This window comes from Pristis pectinata, chromosome 4, assembly GCF_009764475.1.
Source record: "Pristis pectinata isolate sPriPec2 chromosome 4, sPriPec2.1.pri, whole genome shotgun sequence".
Classification (NCBI taxonomy): Eukaryota; Metazoa; Chordata; class Chondrichthyes; order Rhinopristiformes; family Pristidae; genus Pristis; species Pristis pectinata.
Window position 1 is genome coordinate 48,954,003 of NC_067408.1, and position 24,149 is coordinate 48,978,151.

At 43.4% G+C, this 24,149-nt stretch overlaps 1 protein-coding gene across 2 annotated transcripts in view; it reads right to left on the minus strand.

Moving 5' to 3' along the window:
- Window positions 1–2,005: 2,005 nt before the first annotated feature.
- The window catches only part of LOC127569568 (fibroblast growth factor receptor-like 1), a 135,429-nt gene continuing 113,285 nt past the window's right edge, over window positions 2,006–24,149 (minus strand). The window contains exons 4-7 of one of the 2 annotated variants that reach the window (XM_052014328.1): window positions 8,693–8,782; window positions 6,465–6,734; window positions 4,148–4,501; window positions 2,006–3,397 (exon numbers count right to left, since the gene is read on the minus strand). In XM_052014328.1, the coding sequence (XP_051870288.1) occupies window positions 3,015–3,397; window positions 4,148–4,501; window positions 6,465–6,734; window positions 8,693–8,782 (1,097 nt within the window). In that variant the 3' untranslated portion in view covers window positions 2,006–3,014. The remainder of the gene's footprint in view (window positions 3,398–4,147; window positions 4,502–6,464; window positions 6,735–8,692; window positions 8,783–24,149) is intronic. The other variant, XM_052014329.1, reaches the window with a different exon arrangement.

Here is a 24,149-nt window from a genome sequence, read left to right on the forward strand (position 1 = left end):
ACATTGGTCCGTGCCACTAACCAACTAGTCCGCTGGGGGATCTCTCTGTACACCATTCAGCTGAGTAGAATGTCAACATTTAAAATCAAATTCAGATGTTTACACTTTAGTGTAAATTGCGGTTCAAGAATTAAACACTCATATGATATTTTGCAACTGTTTGTGTTTGCTTGCTGTGTGTAAATTTCCTACCATATTTCCTATGTTGGAACAGCGACTACACATCAGCAGACACTTCATCGACTGCAAAGCTTTTGTGCCTCACCAGAGGCTGTGGAAGGTGCTATAGAAATGCAAGTATTTTTCTCTGTAAGGATGTGTGTATGGGCCTGTTACTAATAGCTGCATTACTTTTAGTGTGATCATAAAGGCAAAAACGTGGTCAACAAGATGTAACAGTAGGGAACTTTGTATTGTGGCTGAATGAGCAGAAAAATATTGTTATTATCTAGGGGCGGCACTCCCCTTTAATGTGGGGTACGGGGTGGGATATCATCTCATCTAGAGGTGCCTCTCTGATTAGAATCATAGAATAGTTACAGCACAGAAAGAGGCTGTTTGGTCCATCATATCCATACTGAGTCTCTACCGGAATGACTCACCGGTTCCACCCCAGTTCTTCCTCTGCAGCCTTGCAAATTTTTCCTCACTATATATTTATCCATCTCTGTCTTGAAGGCTGTAATAGAACCTGCCCCCACCACACTTTCAGTCAGTGCATTCCAGGTTCCAACCACAAAGCATTTTTCCTCAAGTCAGTATTAATGCCCCTCCGCTCTATCTTATACCTGTGACATTTAGTCCTTGATCCCTCCACCAAGGGGAACAATCTCTCTATGTCCATACCGCTCAGACATTATTTAGACTTAATGAAGGGGGTTGAGGAGAGAGCAGTGAAACTTCCTGGGCAGGTTCATGGACCTTTCAGAAATCTAATGGCGGAGTGGAAGAAGCTGTACTACTTGCATTACTATCCAGCTAATCTTTGTTTTGTCATGACAAGAGTCTTGTTTTAAATTATTCTTCTACATTCTAGGAAGGCCAGCATTTGCTATTCCTTCTTATTTCCCATTGAGAAGGTGATTGGTGGCAATAGCATTCACAAACATCATTGTGTATTGCACGTAAGGAGCTGGCACTGGAGTGATGGGCTGAATGTCCTAATTCCCCACTGTATAGTGAGCAGGGGAGTTTGTGCCTTGGGAAGAAGAACATCTGAGGTAATGCATTTCCCATCTCTGGCTAGAATGGTGTTCTGGCAACAAGAGCTGTTCTCCAACCTTTCCCACCCTCCAAGTCTCTCAACGCCATGCAGGAGCCCAGCAGGGAGTGTGATGGGCTCCAAACTGGGTTCATAGTGCATTGCCATGGAAGCGTGTGGGAGCCACTCGGAAGTGATGCTTCCTGCTCCCCGTATTGAATCAGAATCAGGTTTATTATCACCAACTCAGATGACGTGAAATTTGTTGTTTTGCGGCAGAAGTACAGTGCAAGGACGTAAATTACAAAAATAAATAAAATGTGCCAAAAAAGGCAATAACAATGTAGCATTCATGGGTTCATGGACCGTTCAGAAATCTAATGGCGAGGGGAAGAAGCTGTTTCTGAATGGTTGAGTGTGGGTCTTCAGGCTGCTGTACCTCCTCCCCGATGGTAGTAATGAGGTTCTGTACGCCGTCCTCTCAGTGTCACATCTGGGCTCAGGAGCTCGGTAGGTGGAAGTGCTGAGCTCCACTGAATGGATCGCCCTTCTCCCCCACTGCCTGTTGATCAGGTACATTTCACAAAGGAGCCCACAGAGTTGCAGGTGTATTCAACAGCTAAGCTGAAGCCTCCCACACTGAGAGTGAGGAATTTTTCCTGCACCCTGTGTAGAACAAACATGTCACAACATAAAGACAAGATTTTTTCTATTTTTTTAATAAAATTATTTGAATTCTCATAAATATTTTGATGAGAAAATATCATCCAATTACATCCTTTGTACATATTGTTTGTCTTTTTACCTCATACTGTTGTGTATATAATACAGACACACACTTGCATACCTCAGTGCAGAGGTGTCCAGATGTTTGCCTGAAAACAATGGCTTAGGCTTCAACAAACCAACCTTGGTTTAGATTTTTGGTTCGGTGCTAACCATCTCCAAACTCACCCCTAGCTGATTTACTTTGAATCTGTATTGTAGTAGCAGGAGCCAGGCAAGCTTGGAAGGAAAAGCAGTGCTGGGGTCTTGCTTAATATGAATCCTTGCTTCATAAAGAACAGCAGAGGCTGAAATTTTCCAAGAAACTTGGGCTGTATAAAACTGCAGGGAAAAACAGGGATGACCAGAGATCAGGTGTTTGAGCCCAGCATTTTCTACACTGGGCTGTTACTTCTGCTCCAAAGCAGAATAGTTGGGTGCTTGGCACGGGATGTGGGGCAGGTAGGACTGTGGCTCCAGTTGTGATTTATTTTTTGGCTCTGCTGATGATGATAGTCCATCAAAAACCTCAGCAAGCAAAACTGTCCCGGACTCTTGAGAGACGAATTTCAGCTACGCTGAGCATCCCAAGAATGTCAGACTTTTCACAGCCTAGTTTACGTGTTAGACGTTTCTGGACACCTCACTCAACAAATAAAAAATGGACTCTTCGGATAGTGAGTGGACATGCAGCAATCCTGTCCATTCAGTTTCAGGGGATTGGGAACACAGAGTAACTGGATAACCAGACCAAATAAACGCACCATGCAGAAGATAGTTCAGTCCAGGCACTCACAGCAGCCACCTTTTGCACAGTGGCCAGATTGTTCAGTGGTGGTAGTCCTTCAAGCATTGCTCACAGCACTTGGAGCCAGGAGGTATCTTCCCGGCCTTCTCCAAGTGACTTCTCAAAACTGGGCTGCTCGTGGGATGTTCACATTATTGTTAGAAGTACGCTGGTGGGATTTGAGATCTAAGTCAACGTGCCATTGAGCACTTGGTGCTCTTTACCAAGAGGCCCGGGATGCCAGGAATGAGACCTTCACAGCTAGCACTGGTAGTGGAAGTGTTGATGCTGGTGGATCTTACCCTCTGTGTGTGCATGGGTGTGGGTGTGGAAGTCCGTGTAGATCTTGGGGTATACTTTAGGGGTGACAGTGGGCACCATGGTAGGGGTTTGAACCAGCAGGTGAGGTTGAGAAGCCACTGCGAACTCTGGGCTCCCGATGGGCACGCAGTCTTTGTCCAGGACCATACAGTCACGCTGGTGCCGGTGCTGTGGTGGGGCTGAGCTGTGTCTCCTTGTCTGGCAAAACCAGAGCAGAATTGTGCCGGAGATGAAGATGGCACCAGCGGGGATTCCGATGATAACCGGCCATGGTAATCCACTGGCGGCACGCGAAGAGGTAGTTGTCTTCTCGATTTTGGGATCTGAGGCAATCACCAGGAGTCCAGGAGTGATATGTAACAGAAAAAAAAGCAGTTACCAGAGTGTTCACAAAACAGAAGTCAGAATTTACCCAGTGTAGGAGTTGAAGAGTGTTTTGGAAGAAAGATCTTGTACCTCCCAATACTCTCACTAATGTTGGTTTCTCATCATCTTTGCTAAGTTTATAGTGGCTAGTTGAGGGCGATCAATGTTGAGAGGCATTCAGCAATTTGTTCTCAGATGCAAGGCAGCTTGCGTATAGGATAGAGCTCCCCTACCCTGTGTCACCCTATTAAATCATTCCAGGTCAGGCGAAGTTCCTTCTACACTGCCCCTGCAATGTGCATTTACTCCTGAAGCACACCACCTAAAGCACATGAACTTAACTATGTGCCACAATGACCATCCTTTGAATGACTTTGCCAAATTGTACTAACTATTGCAAAAGTGGGGCAGATATTGAATGCCTTGCATTTGTCCTGAATGGTGGAGGTGGCTTCTCTATTGTCAGAATGTTGTTACAACATTGATAAAAATCTAGAAGAAAGCTACTTAAGGATGATGTTGACTCTTGTCACAATCCTGTTTGAGATCCTTATAGATAAAGAAATCTCCCAAATGCATACCCATTTTGGAACGCATTGAGCAAGTTGGTCAGAATAAGTGCAAGGTCTGGCAGTTCCACTCACACTGACTTTGTCTCCCTCGAGGATTCCTGAACCTTAGGCATGAGCAGTTGATCAGTGACCCACCTGGAAGCACAGTGAGGAAGGCGCTCCGAAAACTGTAGCCCATGGTGTTCGCACCCAGGCAGATGTACATCCCAGAGTGGTCTTCAGTTGCCCGCGCTATCAGCAGCTTGTTGAGGTATGACCCGTCTGGGCGTGACCAGACATCGCCTGCTGGCAGGACCACAAACCTCTGGCCCCCGACCTCGATGGTGGAGTTGTACTTGTTCTCGGTCCCGTACTCTACTCGCTTTAGCCACTGGACAACTGGCTTCACGTCACTCCGCACCTTACATTGGAAGGAGGTTGTACCTCCGTACTCCACTGTTGTGTTGACTGGATGAGTGCCAGTTAAAACAGGCTTGGATCTTGTTCTCTCTGGAAGAAGAGGATATTAACTGATGTGAGTAATGGTAGCAACGAATAGAATGAAAGAAATGTTCCAGTGTTTAACTTTCCACTATTAGCCATGCTTTTTGAAAATATTCTTCCTTTCTCACCAGATGGCCATGCCGGTAGTAGATGGGGGGGATAGGAAGTGACTCATGACCCTGCTCCAACCATTATGAGGCTGGGTAATCTCGATGGAGCAGTTGGACTTTCCCTGTTGGTTGGTCTGGTCTCATCATGCAAACAGACCCCTTCGTAATTCCAATTACGTCTGCAGTAAGTGGACTCAGTTTAGGGAATGTTTAAGGGGGTTTGGTAGGGAGGTTTTATCACTGATACTCACTCTCAGTTCCTTGTGAGGCAGGCATGGTAGCGTAGCGGTTAGCGTAATGCTATTACAGCGCCAGCGACCCGGGTTCAATTCTGGCCGCTGTCTGTAAGGAGTTTGTACGTTCTCGCCATGTCTGCGTGGGTTTCCTCCGGGTGCACTGGTTTCCTCCCACATTCTAAAGGTGTATGGGTTAGGAAGTTGTGGGAATGCTATGTTGGCGCCAGAAACGTGGCAACACTTGTGGGCTGCCCCCAGAACTCTCTATGCAAAAATACATTTCACTGTGTGTTTCGATGTAGATATGACTAATAAGGAAATCTTATCTTATGTGGTAGTTCCTTTCCTTCCCCAGAAGTGAGCGGTGTAGGGAGTGATGGATTGTTCGGATGGAATATCCATTAAATTGTTTCAGATATTATGGGTGCAGGGCATAATTGAGTAACCATCCATTCTTTTCTGGCCTCTCATACCTATGTGTGATTCTGCCTGGTTAAACTAACTCTCCACCCCACAACATGTTAACATCTAAAATCTACATCCTTGTTTGCAAACCGCTCCTATCAACCACTGCAATCTTCTCCAGCGTAAAGTGATCATCCGAGTCCTCAGTTCCTCCAACTTCACTCTTCCAGCTCTCCCCCCAACCCACCCCCAACCCCCAACCTCATTCAACTAACCAACATTCAACCCTAGTCCTATTCCCTGGAACTCTCTCTGGAAGTGATTCCTGCTCTACACTCTTTTCTACATGCAAAGGCTCACTGCTTTTAGTTCCCAAGTGTCTCTCCACTTAGCTGGAGTTGGCAGAACTTTTGGAAGGTTGTGGGATGCAATCCCACTCCTTAGATTTTAGCACAAAATCCATGCTGGTAGTCTGTGCAGTTCTGAGAGAGGGCTACACTGCTGGAAGTTTCTGTTGTTTGGACAGTCATCAACTCATACAGCACAAAGACAGGCCTTTGGCCCAACTCATCCATGCTGAACAAAATGCCCATCAAAGCTTGTCCCATTTGCCCGTGCTTGACCCATAACTCTTTTAGATTTGATTTGATTTGATATCTTTATTTGTCACATGTACATCGAAACACACAGTGAAATACATCTTTTGCATAGAGTGTTCTGGGGGGCAGCCCGCAGGTGTCGCCACACTTCTGGTGCCAACATATCATGCCTACAACTTCTTAACCCATATGTCTTTGGAATGTGGGAGGAAACCGGAGCACCCAGAGGAAACCCACGCAGACACAGGAAGAACATACAGACTCCTTACAGACAGTGGCTGGAATTGAACCCGGGTCGCTGGCACTGTAATAGCATTACGCTAACTGCTACACTACCGTGCCTGCCTACACTGTCAGATAGTAAGTGACTAGACCCCACATTTTGAAGGAGAGTCGGGGGGGGGGTGGTTCTCCCTGGAGCCCTGTCTATCATTCTTCCATCAATCAACCACTGAGTACATAGTTGTTTGTGGGACCAGCCTGTGCCTAAGCTGGCAGCTGCATCAACCGTGAGCATACTTCAGAAGCCCTTGAACAGGGATGTGAAGTGTTTTGGCACAAGCGGGGTTGCTGTGGGACACTGCACAAATACAAGCTTCAGGTGACAGCAGCCACGTACCGACAACGTCGAGTTTATAGGTGGCGTTGATTTCGCCTGCGGTGTTGAAGACGTGACATGTGTACTTCCCACTGCTGTCGGGCTTCAGATTCCTCAGGCTGAGGGTCCACCTGTTCTTCCTGTCCTCCGCGATCCGCTGATCATCCTTCCACCACACGATGTCGGGGCGAGGGTTCCCACTGGCAGTGCACTTCAGGCGGACCGAGCTGCCCACGGGCCGCGCTATCACTCGCTGGCGCATCTTACTGGGCTGGGTGAACCTGGGCTTAACTGGGGGGGGGGGGGGGCAGAAAAACTGAGGCATCAGCGCTGTGACTCATGTCAAAGTTATCCAAAACCATGAGCTCCTCCATGTTCTGCATTAGCCCATTGCCAGGGCTTGGCACAATGGACAGTGTATCAGAGGTGCTGAGGTGGAGATGGTTGAGAGCTTCAAGTTCCTAGGTGTAAATATCACCAACAATTTGTCCTGGTCAAACCACGTGGATGCTATGGCCAAGAAAGTACACCAGCGCCTCTGCTTCCTCACCAGGCTAAAGAAATTTGGCATGTCCCCAATGACTATGGAAAGCACCCTATCCGGATGCATCACAGCTTGTATGGCAACTGCTCTGCCCAAGATTGCGAGAAATTGCAGAGAGTTGTGAACACAGCCCAGTCCATCCTGCAAACCAGTCTCCCTTCCGTCGACTCCATCTACACTTCCTGCTGCCTCGGGAAAGCAGCCAACATAATCAAGAACCCCCCTCCACCCTCTCCTCTCTCCTCTTCTCCCCTGTCCTGTCGGGCAGAAGATACAAAAGCTTGAGAGCATGTACCACCAGGCTCAAGGACAGCTTTTATCCCACTGTTATTAGACTCTTGAATGGACATCTCATAAGCTAAAAGATGAACTCGATCTCCCAATCTACCTCACCGCAGCCCTTGCTTACCTGAAGTGTATTTTCTCTGTAACTGCAACACCATATTCTGCATTCTGTTTTCTTTTTACTATCTCAATGTAATTATGTGTGGCATGATCTGATAGCACGCAAAACAAAGCTTTTCACTGTATCTTGGTATATGTGACAAGAATAAACCAATTACCAGTACCAATACCAACAGTGACCATCTTATCAAGTCCCAATCAGACTGTGATATATTTGTATATAGTTCTGCAAACAAGTCATATGACCATATAACATGATGATGTCATCATGATGTAAGCATCCCTGCAGTTAGTTGTTGCTATTAGTCAGTGATGAAGTGCATACCTTTGGGCTGAGGTTGCTGGTGTCTTCTAGAACACTCATACAAGCCTGTCACAATCTGTCCACAAATACATTTCTAACACTAAAATGCCGCAGATGCTGAAGATGTGAAGGTAAACAGTTGAAAGTACTCAGCGGATCACCCTAGTGAGTGTGGGTAGGCTTTTGGGGTGCCAGACCTCCCTCCACTTTGCCTCAAAGTGCACTCTTAGGTCAGGCGTACATGCGGAGTAAATTTGCAATGTCTCTGTCGCAAATATTTCTGAATCACATGGGTGGTACAATGAGCACAGCTTCAGTGACCAGGGTTCGATTCTGACCTCCGGCTCTACGTGTGTGAAGTCTGCATGTTTTCCCTGTGACTGTGTCGGTTCCCCCCCCCCGGGTGCTCCAGTTTGCTCCCACATTCCAAAGGTGTGCTCATAGTTTAATTGGTTACAGTGAATTGCCCCTTGTTTAGGTGGGAGAATTAGGGTTGAGGGAAAGAAACTGATGGGCATGTGGGAGAGGAGAGGTTGTCAGGACATAAGAGCGAGAATGGGACTGATGGGCTGAGTGGCCTCATTCTGTGTCAGGAAATGCGAGAAACAAAATATGACAAACACTGAGAAAATATATATTTAAAATTAAGCTCTTCACAGTGCATCACACCCATTGTCCCCAAATCTGCGCGTTAGCTACACTTCAGATTCACCTCTTGCACCTTAGTGACTCTTCTCCACCCAAAGCCCGGCTAGCTTCTCCCCTCTCCATGTGAGGGCCATAGTTCAGTGCTAGTTTTATCCTGGGTTGGAAACAATTTCCTGCTGTGATCTGGGGCACCACCTGCAACTGCACTGAAGCCTTCCTTCATTCATTTCAGCTTTGCACACCTTAGGCTGACAAACTTTCAAACCATCCGCCTGGCCCTGTTAAAACTCAGGTCGAGCCACATCCTGTGGACAGAAAGGTGCTGCCAAGTTTTCAGTGGATACCTACTCAGTTGCTTTCCTGTGGGCTCCGGGTTTGCAGATTCAGACTGAGACCCTTCGGGAAGGGGCTGGCCACTGCTTACTGTGCTGCTGTCATCTGTGGGGGAAACAAAACACGACATGGACTTCAATTGGATGGACTGTGTCATCCTACCAAAGAGCTGCCCTTGGAAAGAAGTTTTTTGTTTTGCTTACTTAATAATGTTAGCAGTGAAACTTGAACTGTTATTACCAATATATCAATATCTTTGCTCACATTTTTATATCATGCAAGACTCCCAAGCAGTGCAGGTAATTAGAGTCCTGCAAAGATCCTGGTTGCCGTGATGTATTTTTGTTGGCCTACCTCCAAGTAGGCCATTGAGTACCAGAAATGCAGATCCAATATAATATGACACAACTTCCTCAACTGTACCACAAATTCAACACTGAATTATAAAACGGGCCTATCTGAGTGATGCGGGTCCTGTGTTTTTGGAGTCATTGTTCTGGCAAACACACAACTCTTTAATTCGAAGCTTGCAAGAGGCCTGACGCCCCAACGTTTCCTGTAGCTCCTCTCATGATTTATTTTCACTTTATTTTCAGAAAATCTAGTCCTTGTATGATTCGTAAATGCTCTGGAAACTAGAGTCAGTTTTTCTGCCGATCTTAATTTGAAAAATATTATTCTTGGATTTTCCCATTTCAAGAAAACAATGTTAAAATATGAGGTCTGATTAAGAAAACAAGCTATTTTTTTGACAGTGTAGTATCTTTCATTAACTCTCGAATTGTGTCCTGGTGTTATTAATCCTTGTTACCTACCACTTTCCAATATTGACACCTCCTGAATAATGAATTAACATCCAAACTTAAATAATCGATAGAAGTTCTCTTCAACTGTTTACTCTGTTAAACCTTTGATGTAATGTTACAAAGGTACAAAATGCTCATTTAACAAGGAACATTAGAACTGAAGTGGACCATTCAGCTCCTTGGTCCTGTTCCGTCATTCAATGATGTCATGGCCTGTCTGTACCTTAATTCAATCCACCCATATCCCTTACCCCGTTTGCGAGGAAAGACCTATCAATCTCTGATTTAAAATTATTAACTGAGTGACAGCTGCACTTTGTGGAGATGTTCCATATTTTTACCATGCTTGATGTGAGGCCGTACTTCCCGCATTCTCTACTGACCCTGATTTTAAGTTTATGTCCTCTTGTCCTTGGCACCCTTGCAAGTGGAAAATGTTTCTCTCTCCCTACCCTATCAAATTCTTTCATAGTCTTGCAAACCTCAATCAAATCACCCTTTGACATTTTATGTTCCAGAGAATACAGGATGTGCAATCTCCACTCTTAATTTAACCCCTGGAGCTCTGCTGGTTAATATGTGCTGTGTATCTTCGAGGGCCAATGTATCTTTTGTAAGGAGTGTTGCACAGAACTGTGCACAGCAGTCCAGGTGACATCTAATTGGAGTTTTATTTTACAGCTGTGGAAAAACTCTCTCTCTATTATAGCTCCCATTATTAAAGCTAAAACTCCATTAGCCCTTTTGATTGTCTGTTTCACTGATCTATGTACAAGGAGCCTTATGAACATCCACTGTTCCTGGCTTTTCAACATTCAGATTTATCTATTTTGCACCTAAACTGAAAGGCGTCACATACTTATGCCTTTTGCCACAACTATGCCTCCTCACTCACTCCATTAATGTCTATGTGTAATTTTATGCTCCTACACTACTTAATGCACTACTTAATCTTTGTGTCAGAAGTAAATTTATATATGTAGTTCTCCATTGTCTCATCCAAATCATGAGTACATTAATGAATAACTGAGGATTACCTTTAGTCACCTTCTCCCAATTAAGATACATTCTTGTTATCTCTACTCTCTGTCTTATGTTTTCTAAACAATCTTTTAGCTAGCTCAATAACTTACCTTCAGTTCCATGAACAGCAGTCCATTATGTACAGCTTTATAATCAGTCTTCCATGGACATTTCCCTGTTTACCACTTGGGTTATCTCCTCAACAAATTATTTGGGTTTATTGGACATGACTTACCCTTGGCTCAAATTTTTCCAGGTGCTCAGTCACTCTGTCCTCATAGATTCCATTAACTTCCCTAATATACAGATGATATACTGTTGCATTTATCATTACTTGGTTTCTCTCTCACACCATTTTTTAAAAATAATGTGGAAGTTGTAAGTTTTCAACTGAAACTCGCAAATCAGGAAAACTTCAGTTTCCTAACGAAATTTTTTTAAACCTACAAATGGAAGCCATTAGGCCTGAGATTTTTCAGTCTTTGAGTCATTATTAATTTCTGATATACAGAGATCCAGTCTTTAATTCTTAATTAGCTCTCATGGAATGCTAGATATATGCAGCTCCTGTAAATTCCTTTTCATATTTCCATTTTCCAGCACCTTTTCCCTCTTTCATTTAGTTCTTACTATCTCTCCTATTTCTTTACACTCCTTCCATTGGTATTGAATTACCTCTCACCACTTTTGTCAACCCTAGGTGTGTTCAATATTTGGAGGCCTTTCCTTTTAAAGGCCTATTATAGTCCTCCTTTAAGCTATTTTTTTTCGGGTTCATCTGTATTATACCCAACCACAGTAGGAACCAGCATGCTGCTTTATCCACTTTAGATTAAAGAACATAGAGCATAGAACAGTACAGCGCGGGAACAGGATCTTTGGCCCATGTATCTGTGCCAACCATGATACCAAATGGAACTATCCCATTTGTCTGCACATGATCCATATCCCTCCATTCCCTTCACGTTCATGTGTCTGTCTAAGTGCCTCTTAAACACCACTATTGTATCCGCTTCCACCACCACCCTGACAATATGTTCCAGGCACCTACCACTCTCTATGTAAAAAAACTTGCCCCGCACATCTCCCTTATCTTCCCCCCTCTTACCTTAAAGCTATTCCCTTGAGTATTTGACATTTCTACCCTGGGAAAGAGACGCTGACTACCTACCCTATCTATGCCTCTCAATATTATAAACTTCTATCAGGTCTCCTCTCAGCTTCTGACACTCCAGAGAAAGCAATCCAAGTCTGTCCAACCTCCCCCTATGACTAAACCTCTTTCACCTGGTCATCATCCTGGTGAACCTCCTCTGCACTCTCTTCAAAGCCTCCACATCCTTCCTGTGATGGGGTGACTAGAACTGAACACAATTCTCCAAATGCAGCCAAACCAAAGTTTAATACAGCTGCTAACTGTAATAAAATGTAGAATCTTAGGAACTTTTCAAGCTTAACATTGAATGGGAACGTATTACGATCAATGTTAGATAAATGTTGACTTACTGTTAGATTATTAGCTGAGACTAACTCATTACCAAATGCAGAATGAACTGTTTTCTTCCCTGTTGTAGACAACATTTTTCTAAAAGAAATCTTGAAGGCGCTCAAGTAATCCATGGCCTTTCTAATGAGTCATTCTGTTCTTCCCAAACCAGACATTTAAATGTCCCATTAAAAAAAACTATGTTTGTCTCCGATCTCTCTCATCTTCTAAATTAATCCATTATTCCCCATATTTATAGGTCTCATGTGGCGTTTAGATTTTCTCCCATGAGACTTCCTTCCACAAGTGCCCTCCAGTGTGAGCCTGTGATGTGTTACTTGATCCTTTCCAAGGCAGGTCACTCCCCATCCTTGTTTCTGTCTGTATTTACAAATTTGTTGCCTGTTTCCATGGTTTATTGGTTTATTGGTTTATTATTGTCACGTGTACAGAGGTACAGTGAAAAGCTTGTCTTACAAACCAATCATACAGGTCAATTCATTACACAGTGCAATTACATTGAGTTAGTACAGAGTGCATTGATGTAGTACAGGTAAAATCAATAACAGTACAGAGTAAAGTGTCACAGCTACAGAGAAAGTGCAGTGCAATAAGGTTCAAGGTCACAACAAGGTAGATCATGAGGTCATAGTCCATCTCATTGTATAAGGGAACCGTTCAATAGTCTAATCACAGTGGGGTAGAAGCTGTCCTTAGGTCTGGTGGTACGTGCCCTCAGGCTCCTGTATCTCCTACCAGATGGAAGAGGAGAGAAGAGAGGATGTCCCGGGTGGGTGGGGTCTTTGAATATACTGGCTGCTACACCAAGACAACGAGAGGTAAAGACAGAGTCCAAGGAGGGGAGGTTGGTGTCCGTGATGCGCTGGGCTGTGTCCACAACTCTCTGTAACTTCTTGCGGTCCTGGGCAGAGCAGTTGCTGTACCAAGTTGTGATACATCCAGATAGGATGCTTTCTATGGTGCATTGGTAAAAGTTGGTGAGAGTCATGGGACAAACCAAATTTCTTTAGCCTCCTGAGGAAGTAGAGGCACTGGTGAGCTTTCTTGGCCGTGGCATCTATGTGATTTGATCAGGACAGGCTGTTGGTGATGTTCACACCCAGGGACTTGAAGGTCTCAACGCTCTTGACCTCAGCACCATTGATATAGACAGGTGCATGTACACCATCCCCTTTCCTGAAGTCAATGACCAGCCCTTTTGTTTTGTTGACATTGAGGGAAAGGTTGTTGTCATGACACCATTCCACTAAGCTCTCTATCTCCTTCCTGTACTCCGACTCATCACTGTTTGAGATACGGCCTACAACGGTGGTATCATCTGCAAACTTGTAGATGGAGTTAGAGCAGAATCTGGCCACACAGTCATGAGTGTATAGGGAGTAGAGTAGAGGGCTGAGGACGCAGCCTTGTGGGGCACCAGTGTTGAGAATAATCGTGCCGGAGGTATTGCTGCCTATCCTCACTGATTACGGTCTGTTTGTTAGAAAGTCAAGACCTGAATTACCAACCAATTTGTCATAATCGACTGAGTGGCTCCTTCATTGCCTTAACTAACAGGTTTGTATTGGAGTAGATGCAGATTGGCAACAGTGAACTTGTAATGTGTTTTATAATTGTTTAATGCTTGTTAATACCATGAATGTTTGTGATTGAAACTGGCTAAAGACAGGATTATGTCCTTCCAATCAAATCACTCACTTCCTGGATTCATATATGTTGCAAAATAACAAACTATTGTATATGTATATTGTATATTGTATATCCAATAGAATGCTCAATATCAGTACCTATGCTGCAGGCAAGGCATTCCACATATATTGTTATAAAAAGTAATTAATGTCTTCAATTATCTTCCCATACCACAGCTGCCCAACAGGCTTTAAAGGGTTAATGGCCTTGCTCCATTTGACGCAGTACAAATAGTAACTCAAGTGCTGGTATTCAACTGGAATGACAAGGCAAGCTCTGACTGTCTGATGGGTACACACCATCCTAGAATTCCCCTGGGATTAGGTTGCTTTTAACAAATACCATGGCTTCATGGGAATCTGAGCAAGTGCATTCATGCATACTACTGGAGCCATCTGAAGCCTCTCCTCTGTCAATGCAGAATCTCCCCTTTTTAGACAGAATTAGGGAGACAAACTGCTGGCATTGCGTGCACGGGTGTTAATGCAGGGGAACAAGAAGTATAGGATGAGCTTGTGTTCAATAACCAGCATTTCTAAACAGGTTCTGTTAAGGGATTGTTCTTGGATAGTGGACAAAATATTGGTTACAGGAGGACGGGGAAATTGTAAATGAGAGTTGGACCTGGTGGTGGAGCCACACCCTGACAATAGCTCTCACACTCCCTGCTCATGTGTAGAGGTAGCTTGAAGAGGCACCAACATCAGCCTGCTACCAAGTAGAGTAGTTAATGTGGGCAAATGGCCACAGGAATCAAGGAGTGTAATCTGAGCCTTTGAAACGGTGAATGAAGATTTAGATGAAGAGATGGATTTTCAAAAGATTCTTAAAGGTGATGATGGAAATTGAAAGGGGAGGATTTGGGGGGGGGGGGGGCGGTAAGGTTTAGAAAGATGGGAGCCTGGGAGAAAGAAATGAATGCGATATCTTTAAGCGTACAAGAGTACAAGAATGAAGCTGGAGTGGGTGACCAGGGGAAGAAAGTATAAGGCTTATAAATGAGGGCATAATGTTAAATTGCTCCAACAGGAGATGAGAAAACAATGTTGTCTGGTTGTTTTCTTGTTAGCAAGGAGATGATAGAGTAAATTTGAAAGAGAGGTAGAGTATCTGAGGTGAGGGAACGGTTAACAGTGCCAACTGATATGGAACCCAGCTTACTTTTACAAAACTACTATGATCTCGCCTTCAGAAATCCTCAACAACTAGAACGTACTGTTCAAAGTGTGGAAAACGGTCTTGAGGAAGAATCTGTCCCATTCAATCCAGGCGCAAAAATGTCCAACAACCTGCCTCTCCCAATAGTGTGAGCATTTTAGGAGCCTCAAAAAATATCCATCATTAAACTTTAAACTCTTACTTAACTTGCCTGAAGGGAAAGATACCAATATGGGTTGGACACCTGTTTTATAATCTGTTTGATTTTACTGTCCACTGATCTCATATGTGCAAAATGAGTGTCTGATCTCCTGATCCTGCTGAATGGATTGTTAAGCACTGAGGCACTAATGTAATGACAGTAACCATGTATTTCCTAGAGAGAGTCCAGCCTACCCATACCTATCACAATCAGGTTACCAGCTCACTTTTAAAGCCAAGACATTCTGATGTGGAACCTTAAAGGATTCTCGAAAGGGATATCAATCATTTTCGCAAAGTCGAAAACCTCAAGGCATAGACTAGTCTGCCATCCTGAGCAGAAAGAAATGATACAAGGACCTCAGGACAAAATACTAGGCATTTGTCCCAAATTGCTCACACTATTGGGACCGAGAGGTTGTTGGACATTTTGCGCCTGGATTGAATGGGACAGATTCTTCCTCTGAGACCATTTTCCACACTTTGACCTGCTAGATACACTTGCTGTTTCCATCCCCAACGTGGTCGAAATGCATTAAGAAACAAACTGGCTCACAAAATTACAGGCCATAATGAGTCAGGTTGAGGTCAGTCACCCAAATGGGGCATAGTATCTTTCAGACAGTAGATGAACTTTGTTCAGCTTGTTCTGAGACACAAGAAAGAAGGGACCTGCATTTATATAGCACCTTTCACAGCCTCGCACTGTTTCAAAGCTCTTTTCTGTAACAACGTGTTTTAAACTGTAGACAACTAGATTATGAGAGGCATAGAAAGGGTAGATAGTCAAATCTTTTTTTCCCATGGTAGGAGTATCAAAAACAAAAGGCCATAGGTTTAAGGCGAGAAGGAGTTTTAAAGGGGGTCCGAGGGGTAAATTTTATACACAGAGAGTGGTTGATATGTGGAACTTGCTGCCAGAGGAGGAGGCAGAATTAAATACAATTACTGCATTTAAAGGCATTTAGATGGGTAAAAAGGTCAGCATGGATGCAGTGGGCTGAAGGGCCCATTTCTATGCTGTACAACTCAATGACTCTATGACAATGTTATAATGAGGGAAATGCAACAGCCAATTTCTGCACAGCAAGATCCCAGACACAGCAATATGAGAGTGGTCATATAACCCATCGCAGTGATGAGATGGTGGAACAAATATTGGCCAGAACATCAGTTGAACTCCTCTGCACTTCTTTAACAATCTTTTCTGTCCACCAAACAAGGCAGTTGTTCAACAATTCATCGACAGCACTCTTGCTGGTTCAGTACTCCCTTGGTATTGTGATAGAGTGTGAACTTAGATTATGTGTTCCAGTCTCTGGATTATGATCTTCTAACACAGGATGTTACCACTATGCCAGGATTTACACCTGATCGATGAGGTATAATGTAAGATATTAATGTTCCTGGTTCAGCCACTTATACAATTCTCATTCCAGATTCCAACCCACATCGGGTGGATGAAATATAAGTACAATGTTCATCAGAAAGACTACCACAGTACTGAGGCAATGAATCTCTCACTAACACAGCCAGGCTATAGAGGAATAAATGCCCCAATAAAAATTTCAATCCTAATCCTTGAAGGACATATCCTGACTGCACTGATGTAATACCTCCAAATCAACAGTATGTTGTATTTGTACAATATAAGAAAGAGGTGGAATAAAAAAAATAAATTCTTGCCAAAGTAAGAGGCATGCACAATAGCTAGACAAATGAAGATAATGAGGATGTGCTTCTAGGTTGTGTAGTATAGAACTGAAGATGTTGGGTCTCTCTTTGCTAGGAGTTGGACAAAAAAATGAGCAAACTCTTTTCCCGTGGCTTTATCACCGCTGAGATGTGTCTCAGGAAGCAAACTTACAGCAGCCTCAATCCTATTCCAGTTTCCCTTCAGCTGTAATGCTTCTTTGAGACACAGGTGGCTTTGTAACCCACCTGCATATGCTCCATGTGCACCACTTCGTCAGACAAAGCATGACTCATTCAACAATAAAACTACACCAGATCTTTATATTCAGCCCACTGAATTACACACACAAACAAGACCTTCGGCCAACAGGTTTCATCTCCTCATATTAGCAGGTTTCTTCACCAGTACTGGGAGAAATGCTGGAATCTATGATTGACAACGTAGTAGCAGGGCACTTAGAAAGACTGGGCAGGGACAACTTGAGGGAAATCATGCTTGACAAATCCATTAGAGGTTTTTGAGGCTGCAACTAATGGAAAGTTTGAACCAGTGATGTGGTACATTTGGACTTTCAGGTCTTTAATAAGAGATGATGGAACTTAATTAGAGAACATGGCATGGGGGTAAGGTATGCTTGTCAATTAAGGACTGGTTAACAGATAAAAAACAGAGAATAGGCATAAATAAGCAACTTCTGGGTTGGAAATAAGTGACTAATGGGGCCCCATAGGCATCAGTGCTGGGAAAAGGCAGAGCATTTTTTAAATGGTCAGAGATTGAAAGGTGTTGGTGTTCAGATCGACTTAAGTGGCCTTGGACGTGAATCACTGAAAGTTAATATGCAGAAACAGTAAGCAATTCGGAAGGCAAATGGTATGTTGGCCTTTGTGGCAAGAAGGCTTCAGTACAAGAGTAGAGAAGTGTTGCTCCAATTATGCAGATCCCTGGTGAGCCTGCATCTGGAATATTGAGTAAAGGTCTGGTTGCCCTACCTCAGGAAGGATATTCTTACAACAGGGAGGCTGCAAAGAAGGTTCACCAGATTGATTCTTGGGAATTGGGGGGGAGTTGTCCCAGGAGGAGATATTAAGCAAACTGTGCCTGTACTTGATTGAGTCTAGAAGAATGAGAGGCAATCTCATTGAAATATATATAATTCTACGGTTCTTGATGGGATAGACATGGGGATAAAGTATCCCTTGATGGGGGTGTCTTGAAACATGACTCACAGTCTCAAAATAAGAGGTCAGCCAACTATGACAGCGATGAGAAGAAATTTCTTCATGTAATGAATTCTTGGAATTTTTCATCCAAGAAGACTGTGGAGGCTCAGTTGCTCAGTATGTTTAAGATAGGGATGGATACATTTTTAGATATTAATAGAATCAAGGGATAAGGCATTAGTACAGGAAAGTGGTGCTGAGGTAAATGATCAGCCACGATCTTATTGAATGGGTGCAGCAGAAGTGATGGGCCGAACAGACTACCCTTGCTTCTATTTCTTATGTTCTTATAAAGTAAAAGTGTGGCACAGTAGCGTTTGGTGGCACAGTGTTGCAGCTAGTTGAGCTGCTGCCTCACAGCACCAGCGACCCAGGTTCAATCCTGACCTCATGTGCTGCTTGTGCAGAGTTTGCGCCTTCTCCTTGTGACCGCGTGAGTTTCCTCCGGGTGCTCCGGTCTCTTCCACATTCCAAAGATATACGGTTGGTAGGCTAATTGGCCACTGTAAATTGCCCCTAGTGTGTAGGTGATTGGTAGAATCTGGAGGGAATTGATGGGAATGTGGGGAGAATAAAAAAAAGGATTCATGTATGATTAACGTAAATGGGTGGTAGATGGTTGGTACGGACTCGGTGGGCCGAAGGACCTGTTTCTGTGCTGTATGTCTCAATGACTCTACAAGTTCTTATGCCCTATTTCTTTCTCCCTACTTATTTAGCATCTCATCAAATGCTTAAATTTAACTCAATTCAACTCAATTTAATTTAAGGAATACACGTGCTACTGAGTTCCACATTCTTACCACATTCTGAGCAAAGGTGTGGATTTCTGATTGCACTTATTAGTGACCATCTTGTACTTACAACTGGTACTTTTGTTTTCTCCCATAAGATGAAAAACCTTCTCAATGCCATTCTTATCAAATACCTTCATTGTTATAAAACCTGCTATCAGCTCACTTTCAATATATTCTATCAAGAAAAATGCCCTAGGCTGTTTTCCTTGATAGCTTCTACCATCTTGTTTCTGGAAGTGAACTGGTAGATCTTTACAGTTTCTCTGGTACTTCAAAATCCTTTCTGTTAAATGTGGACTAGATGTGTGAGCAATACCTTGAGTGTGGTCTAATCAAGGATTGGTATAAGTTTAATATAATTCCCTACTTTTAAATCCTGTTCCTGTAGAAATGAACCCTGGTACTTCCATAACCTCTTGGTGATATGGAGACCAACATTAGTAATGTACCTGAGATGTTTCCTTGTTGCCTCAAAGTAGGAGCTGTGATGGTCAAAGATTTTCCTAAAAGCCCTGGGGTTTTATGGAAAATACCAAGCTCTCCAAGTCTTAATGGTGTGGAGTTAAAAAACACAAGAGTTATTAAAAGTGGAAAGAAAGAGTTATTTAAAATCCTAAATGTTCCATTTCCTCGGGGTTTTCAGCCGATATGTGTGCATGTGCATGTGTGCGTGGGTGGGGGTGGCATGCAGGGGAGAAGGGTTGTTATAGGACAGTACTTCTTTGTAACACCTCTTGCTTATTTTCCATGGAAAAAGGTCACTGCTGTAAACTTAGCATGGAACCATGTTGACATAACCCTGCACAGGAAGCCAGGGAGTGTAATTAAACCCAAACTGCTTCAAACTCCACTCTGAGCTGGAGCTTTGAATTAGACTGTTCAGTGCAGTGCAGCGATCATGGAAACTCACCAGCTCTCTGTCTCTCTCTCTGTCTCTCGCTCTCTCTGTCTCTCTCTCTGTCTCTCTCTCTCACACACACACACACACACACACACACACACACACACACACACACACACACACACAGAAACACACACAGAGAAACACACACATACACACCTCCTATTGGTGCATTGGTTCTGAACCCAACGTCTAAAAGAGTATGCATTAATCTCTCAGCTCATTTGGATGTATTGCAGCTTACAGGCATGTTATTATCCATATTTTGTCACTCCCAGTGTGGCCTTGACATGAATATACAATGTCCCAGAAATCTATGGGTTCCTGTTCTTTGGATATCGTGAACTTCGATTTTTAATTCTCAACTGCCAACTGTTCCATTCGCAATACTACACCCTCCAAAGCAATACAAGTTCATATCTATGGCTAAACAGGCAAACTGATCTTGCCTGAACTAAAGTTCTCTCACCAAGGTTCCATTATAACAGTAACCTTCCACCCTCTGTTTAAAGTAACTTGTATATCAACCTCTGGAAAACTCATTGCTTAGTTTAGTACCCACTCCATGCCACTATCCTATTAAACTGTCTAACTCTCGTCTCCTGTTTAGAATCAGAGAATCACAGAACCAAAGGATTGTTACAGACCAGAAGGAGGCCATTTGGCCCATCATACCAGTGCCAGCTCACTGAGGCTAATCCCATTCCCCAACTCACTCTCCAAAGTCCTGCTTTACTTTTCTCACTCAATTTTCCAATTCCCTTCTGAAAGTGATGATTGAATCTGCATCCACACCTCCAGCTAATGACTCCAGATCAAGACTATTTGGTACATGAAACAGTGTCTCCTCATGTCAATCATTAAATCTATGGTTTGAGAATCTTCCACCAAGAAGAAGTTTCCCTTTACTCACTTTTATTCACTGCTTGATGATTTTGAACACATCAATCAAATCACCTGTCAAATTTCCCTGTGTAACAGTGAATATAATCCCATCTTCTCCAGGTTATCCACGAAACCATGATCCTTCATTCCTGGGACCATTCCACTAACTCTCTTTGGCACCCTGTATAGGGCCTTCACACTTTTCCTTTAATGCGGTGATCAGAACGGTTTAGTTAGTATTATAAACCCATTCTACATTACCTCCTTATGTTTGTGCTCTATTAATTGATTAATAAATCCCTGGATCCCACAACCTTTATCACTTGCTTTTGCAACTTGTGTGGCTCCACATTCAAAGACCTATGTATGCACACATCCAGGTCTCTCTATTCCAGCACCGCTTTCAGAATTGTACCCTTTATACTCTGATGCCTTTGTCATCCTCTTACTACCGTGTTTCAAATTTCATCCACCATGTATCTACCCATTCCCAGCTGGTTGATATACCCAGTCTTAAAACTGTCTCTTCCGAAACACTCTATTCCAAGTCTATTATCCACTTGCTCATGCCAGACCCCAGCCTATATGTGTAACACACTGCCCAGTCTATTACCCTCTGTGTAATACACTGCCCTGGTCTATTACCCTCTGTGTAACACACTGCCCCACTCTATTACCCTCTGTATAACACACTGCCCCACTCTATTACCCTCTGTGTAACACACTGCCCAGTCTATTACCCTCTGTGTAACACACTGCCCCTCTTTACTAGCCTCTGTTTAATACACTGCCCTACTCTATTAGCCTCTGAGTAACACACTGCCCAGTCTAATGTCCTGTGTATAACACTGACACACCCATGCCTACAAGATGATGGACAAAGAGCTGGAAATTAGATTACTCCAAATAATTCTTTTGTCTGATATGGACACAAAGGACTGAACGACCTGTTTCTAAACTGTAGATTTCTATAATCCTTTGAGCTCTCTGAAACTTTATAACCTGCTGTGTCATTTGTTCCCTCTGGTCTCTCGTTCCTTTGTTATTCCTCTTCTGCACTATTTATTTATTTTTGTAACATAGTAATTTTTATGTCTTGCACTGTACTTCTGCTGCAAAACAATAAATTTCACAGCATATGTCAGTGATAATAAACCCGATTCTGATTCTGTTACCTTCTTATATCTTGTTCTTCCCTATCCATTATGGTATGAGAATGGGACTCAGTTGGAGCACTCTCCGCTCTGATTCAGAAGAATATCTCATACACCTCCACTCCAAATGCTTGAGCACACAGTCCAAGGCACACTCCGGTGGAGTATTGAGAAAGTGTGCTCGATCAGAACTTCCACCATTCCACTAAATCGAGGCCCCATCAGGTGCCCACAGGAAATCCCATGCTATTAATTCAAAGGATAGCAAATATCCTAATATCCTAAGTCAATTCTTCAATCAACATCATGAAGAGATATTTTCTGGTCATTATCGCATGCTGTTTCGCTTTTTGCTCTGCATTAATTGACTGCTGCATTTTCCTAGATTACAACAATGACAGCCATATCCTGCTAATCTTTTCTTCTTAAAAACTCCCCATGCATCTCTTTACTCCCATCATTCAGAAAAAATTTGCACTTCAAACTGATCCACGACTCTTTAAAAAATATGATTAAGAGATAAAAAGAACGTGTTTGATAAGGCAATTGAAAGAAGTCATGGGCGATGAGCTGGAAACGTACTATGTGAATTGTGTCTGGAATGCCTCAGACAATTCCACTGCCTTGGCTGCCAGTCCTTTCAAATATTGCTCCATCACATATCAGGTGCAAGGTGACCGTGGACCTCAATAGATAGAAACCAACTCTGAACTGTCAATCTATCAGAACCTTCAAAACATCACAGCAAAGCAGTTGAAATAGTGCAAGCTGCTTTGGATGGGTTCCTGGACAGAATCTTGGGAAAGAAGCTGGAATGAAACAACCACCTCGTCACAGATCCAATAATTAAACCTACCAGTTTCAACCTACCCAGAACAAGGGAGATTTTGTTTCAAATTTTACTTCAGCTCCTTAGTTCCCTGTAGACCTGCAACCTATTCTTTCTCATAGGCCCATAAATTTCCCCTTTTTTATGCTTTTGCTGTTTACCTACAGTAACAGTTAATTTATAGAGGTTGTTTAACTTACCCATGTGTCTTTGGGACATGGAGGAAACCCACGCGGGCACAGGGAGAACATGCAAACTCCACACAGACGGCACCAGAGGTCAGGATCAAACCCGGGCTGTTTGGAGCTATGAGACAGTTACACAAACTGGTGTACACAAGGTAATGTGCCTATCTCAAGCAGAAATGGAAAACTAAAGAACTGTGTGTATGCAGCCACTTCAAACCACTCATCACATCTGAATGTCAGGAATACTATTCCAAAGTAAATGAATTGAACTCTATCAAGAATTTTAAATTCAATTCTAAAATGTGGACTTCGATGGCAGAGCTGGCATTTATTGTCCATCCTCACTTGCCCTTGAAAGAGTGATGAAAAGATACCTTCTCGAACCACTGCAGTCCAGGATTTCGACCGAGCATGACAAAGGAATGCCTATACATTTCTAAACCAGGATTGCATAAGACTTAAAGTGAATCTGCGGCCGATGACATTGTCTTGCGTCTGCTACCCTTGTTCTTCTGGTGAGAAGATGCAGCAGGCTTGTGTGGTGATCTTGAAAAGGCCTCAGTGAGTTGCTGCAATGCGTTTTGTTGATGGGACAAATTGCAGTCCTTGGAGCAGGAGATGAGGCAGAGGATAAATGAAGGGGGATGGGTTTGATGCCCTGTTGCACTAAAATTTCAGCTGTGTTAAATGCCCGGTGCTGTTTGGAAATGACTGGACTAAGCTCTTGTTGTGGTAGGATGCTCAAATGAGCCAAATGGCCTGTTTATATGCTCAAAGTGCTATGTAAAATAATGTCTATACAACAGACATGTTATTTACATACAGCACCAATGTACATGGAATACTACAGAGGCACTGCTCTGTGAAGCTGAAGGTTTTGTTCTATAATGTGTCATGGTGTGTTTCGCCTTTTTCTTAAATCCCACTTATGTTTTGTGGTCTCTGTTTAAAAAAATAGTAAGAATAAGTAGCCAACAGCAGCTCTGTTCGCCTTAACCCACCCGGTTACTCAGAAACCCTACACCTGCTGAAAGGCCTCTACGGGTCTGATAGGGGCCTTTGAAGACCCGCCTGGAAAAAGCAGCTTAATCTGCAATTACACAGCCCGCATTTTCTACTGAATCGGAAACAAATTCAGCCACTTCAGAGCCAAGAGGCTTAACCGCTGGGAGGAGTTGAGCTGTGGGCTAGATGAAAGTTCCTTGCCGCTGGCACAGCGATCGCTCCCAGGCATCACATCCAAGTAAATGCGGAGCAAAGGATCAAGTTAATGCGCCGAGACTAAATATAGGGTATCACGCTGTTAATGCCGAGGTGCTGGGTTTCGCTCGCGGCCTGTGAATGGCTTGGGTCTCACCAGAGTTTCCAACAGATGGAAGAACAAAAAGAACTTTATTTTCTGGGAAGGAATCCCA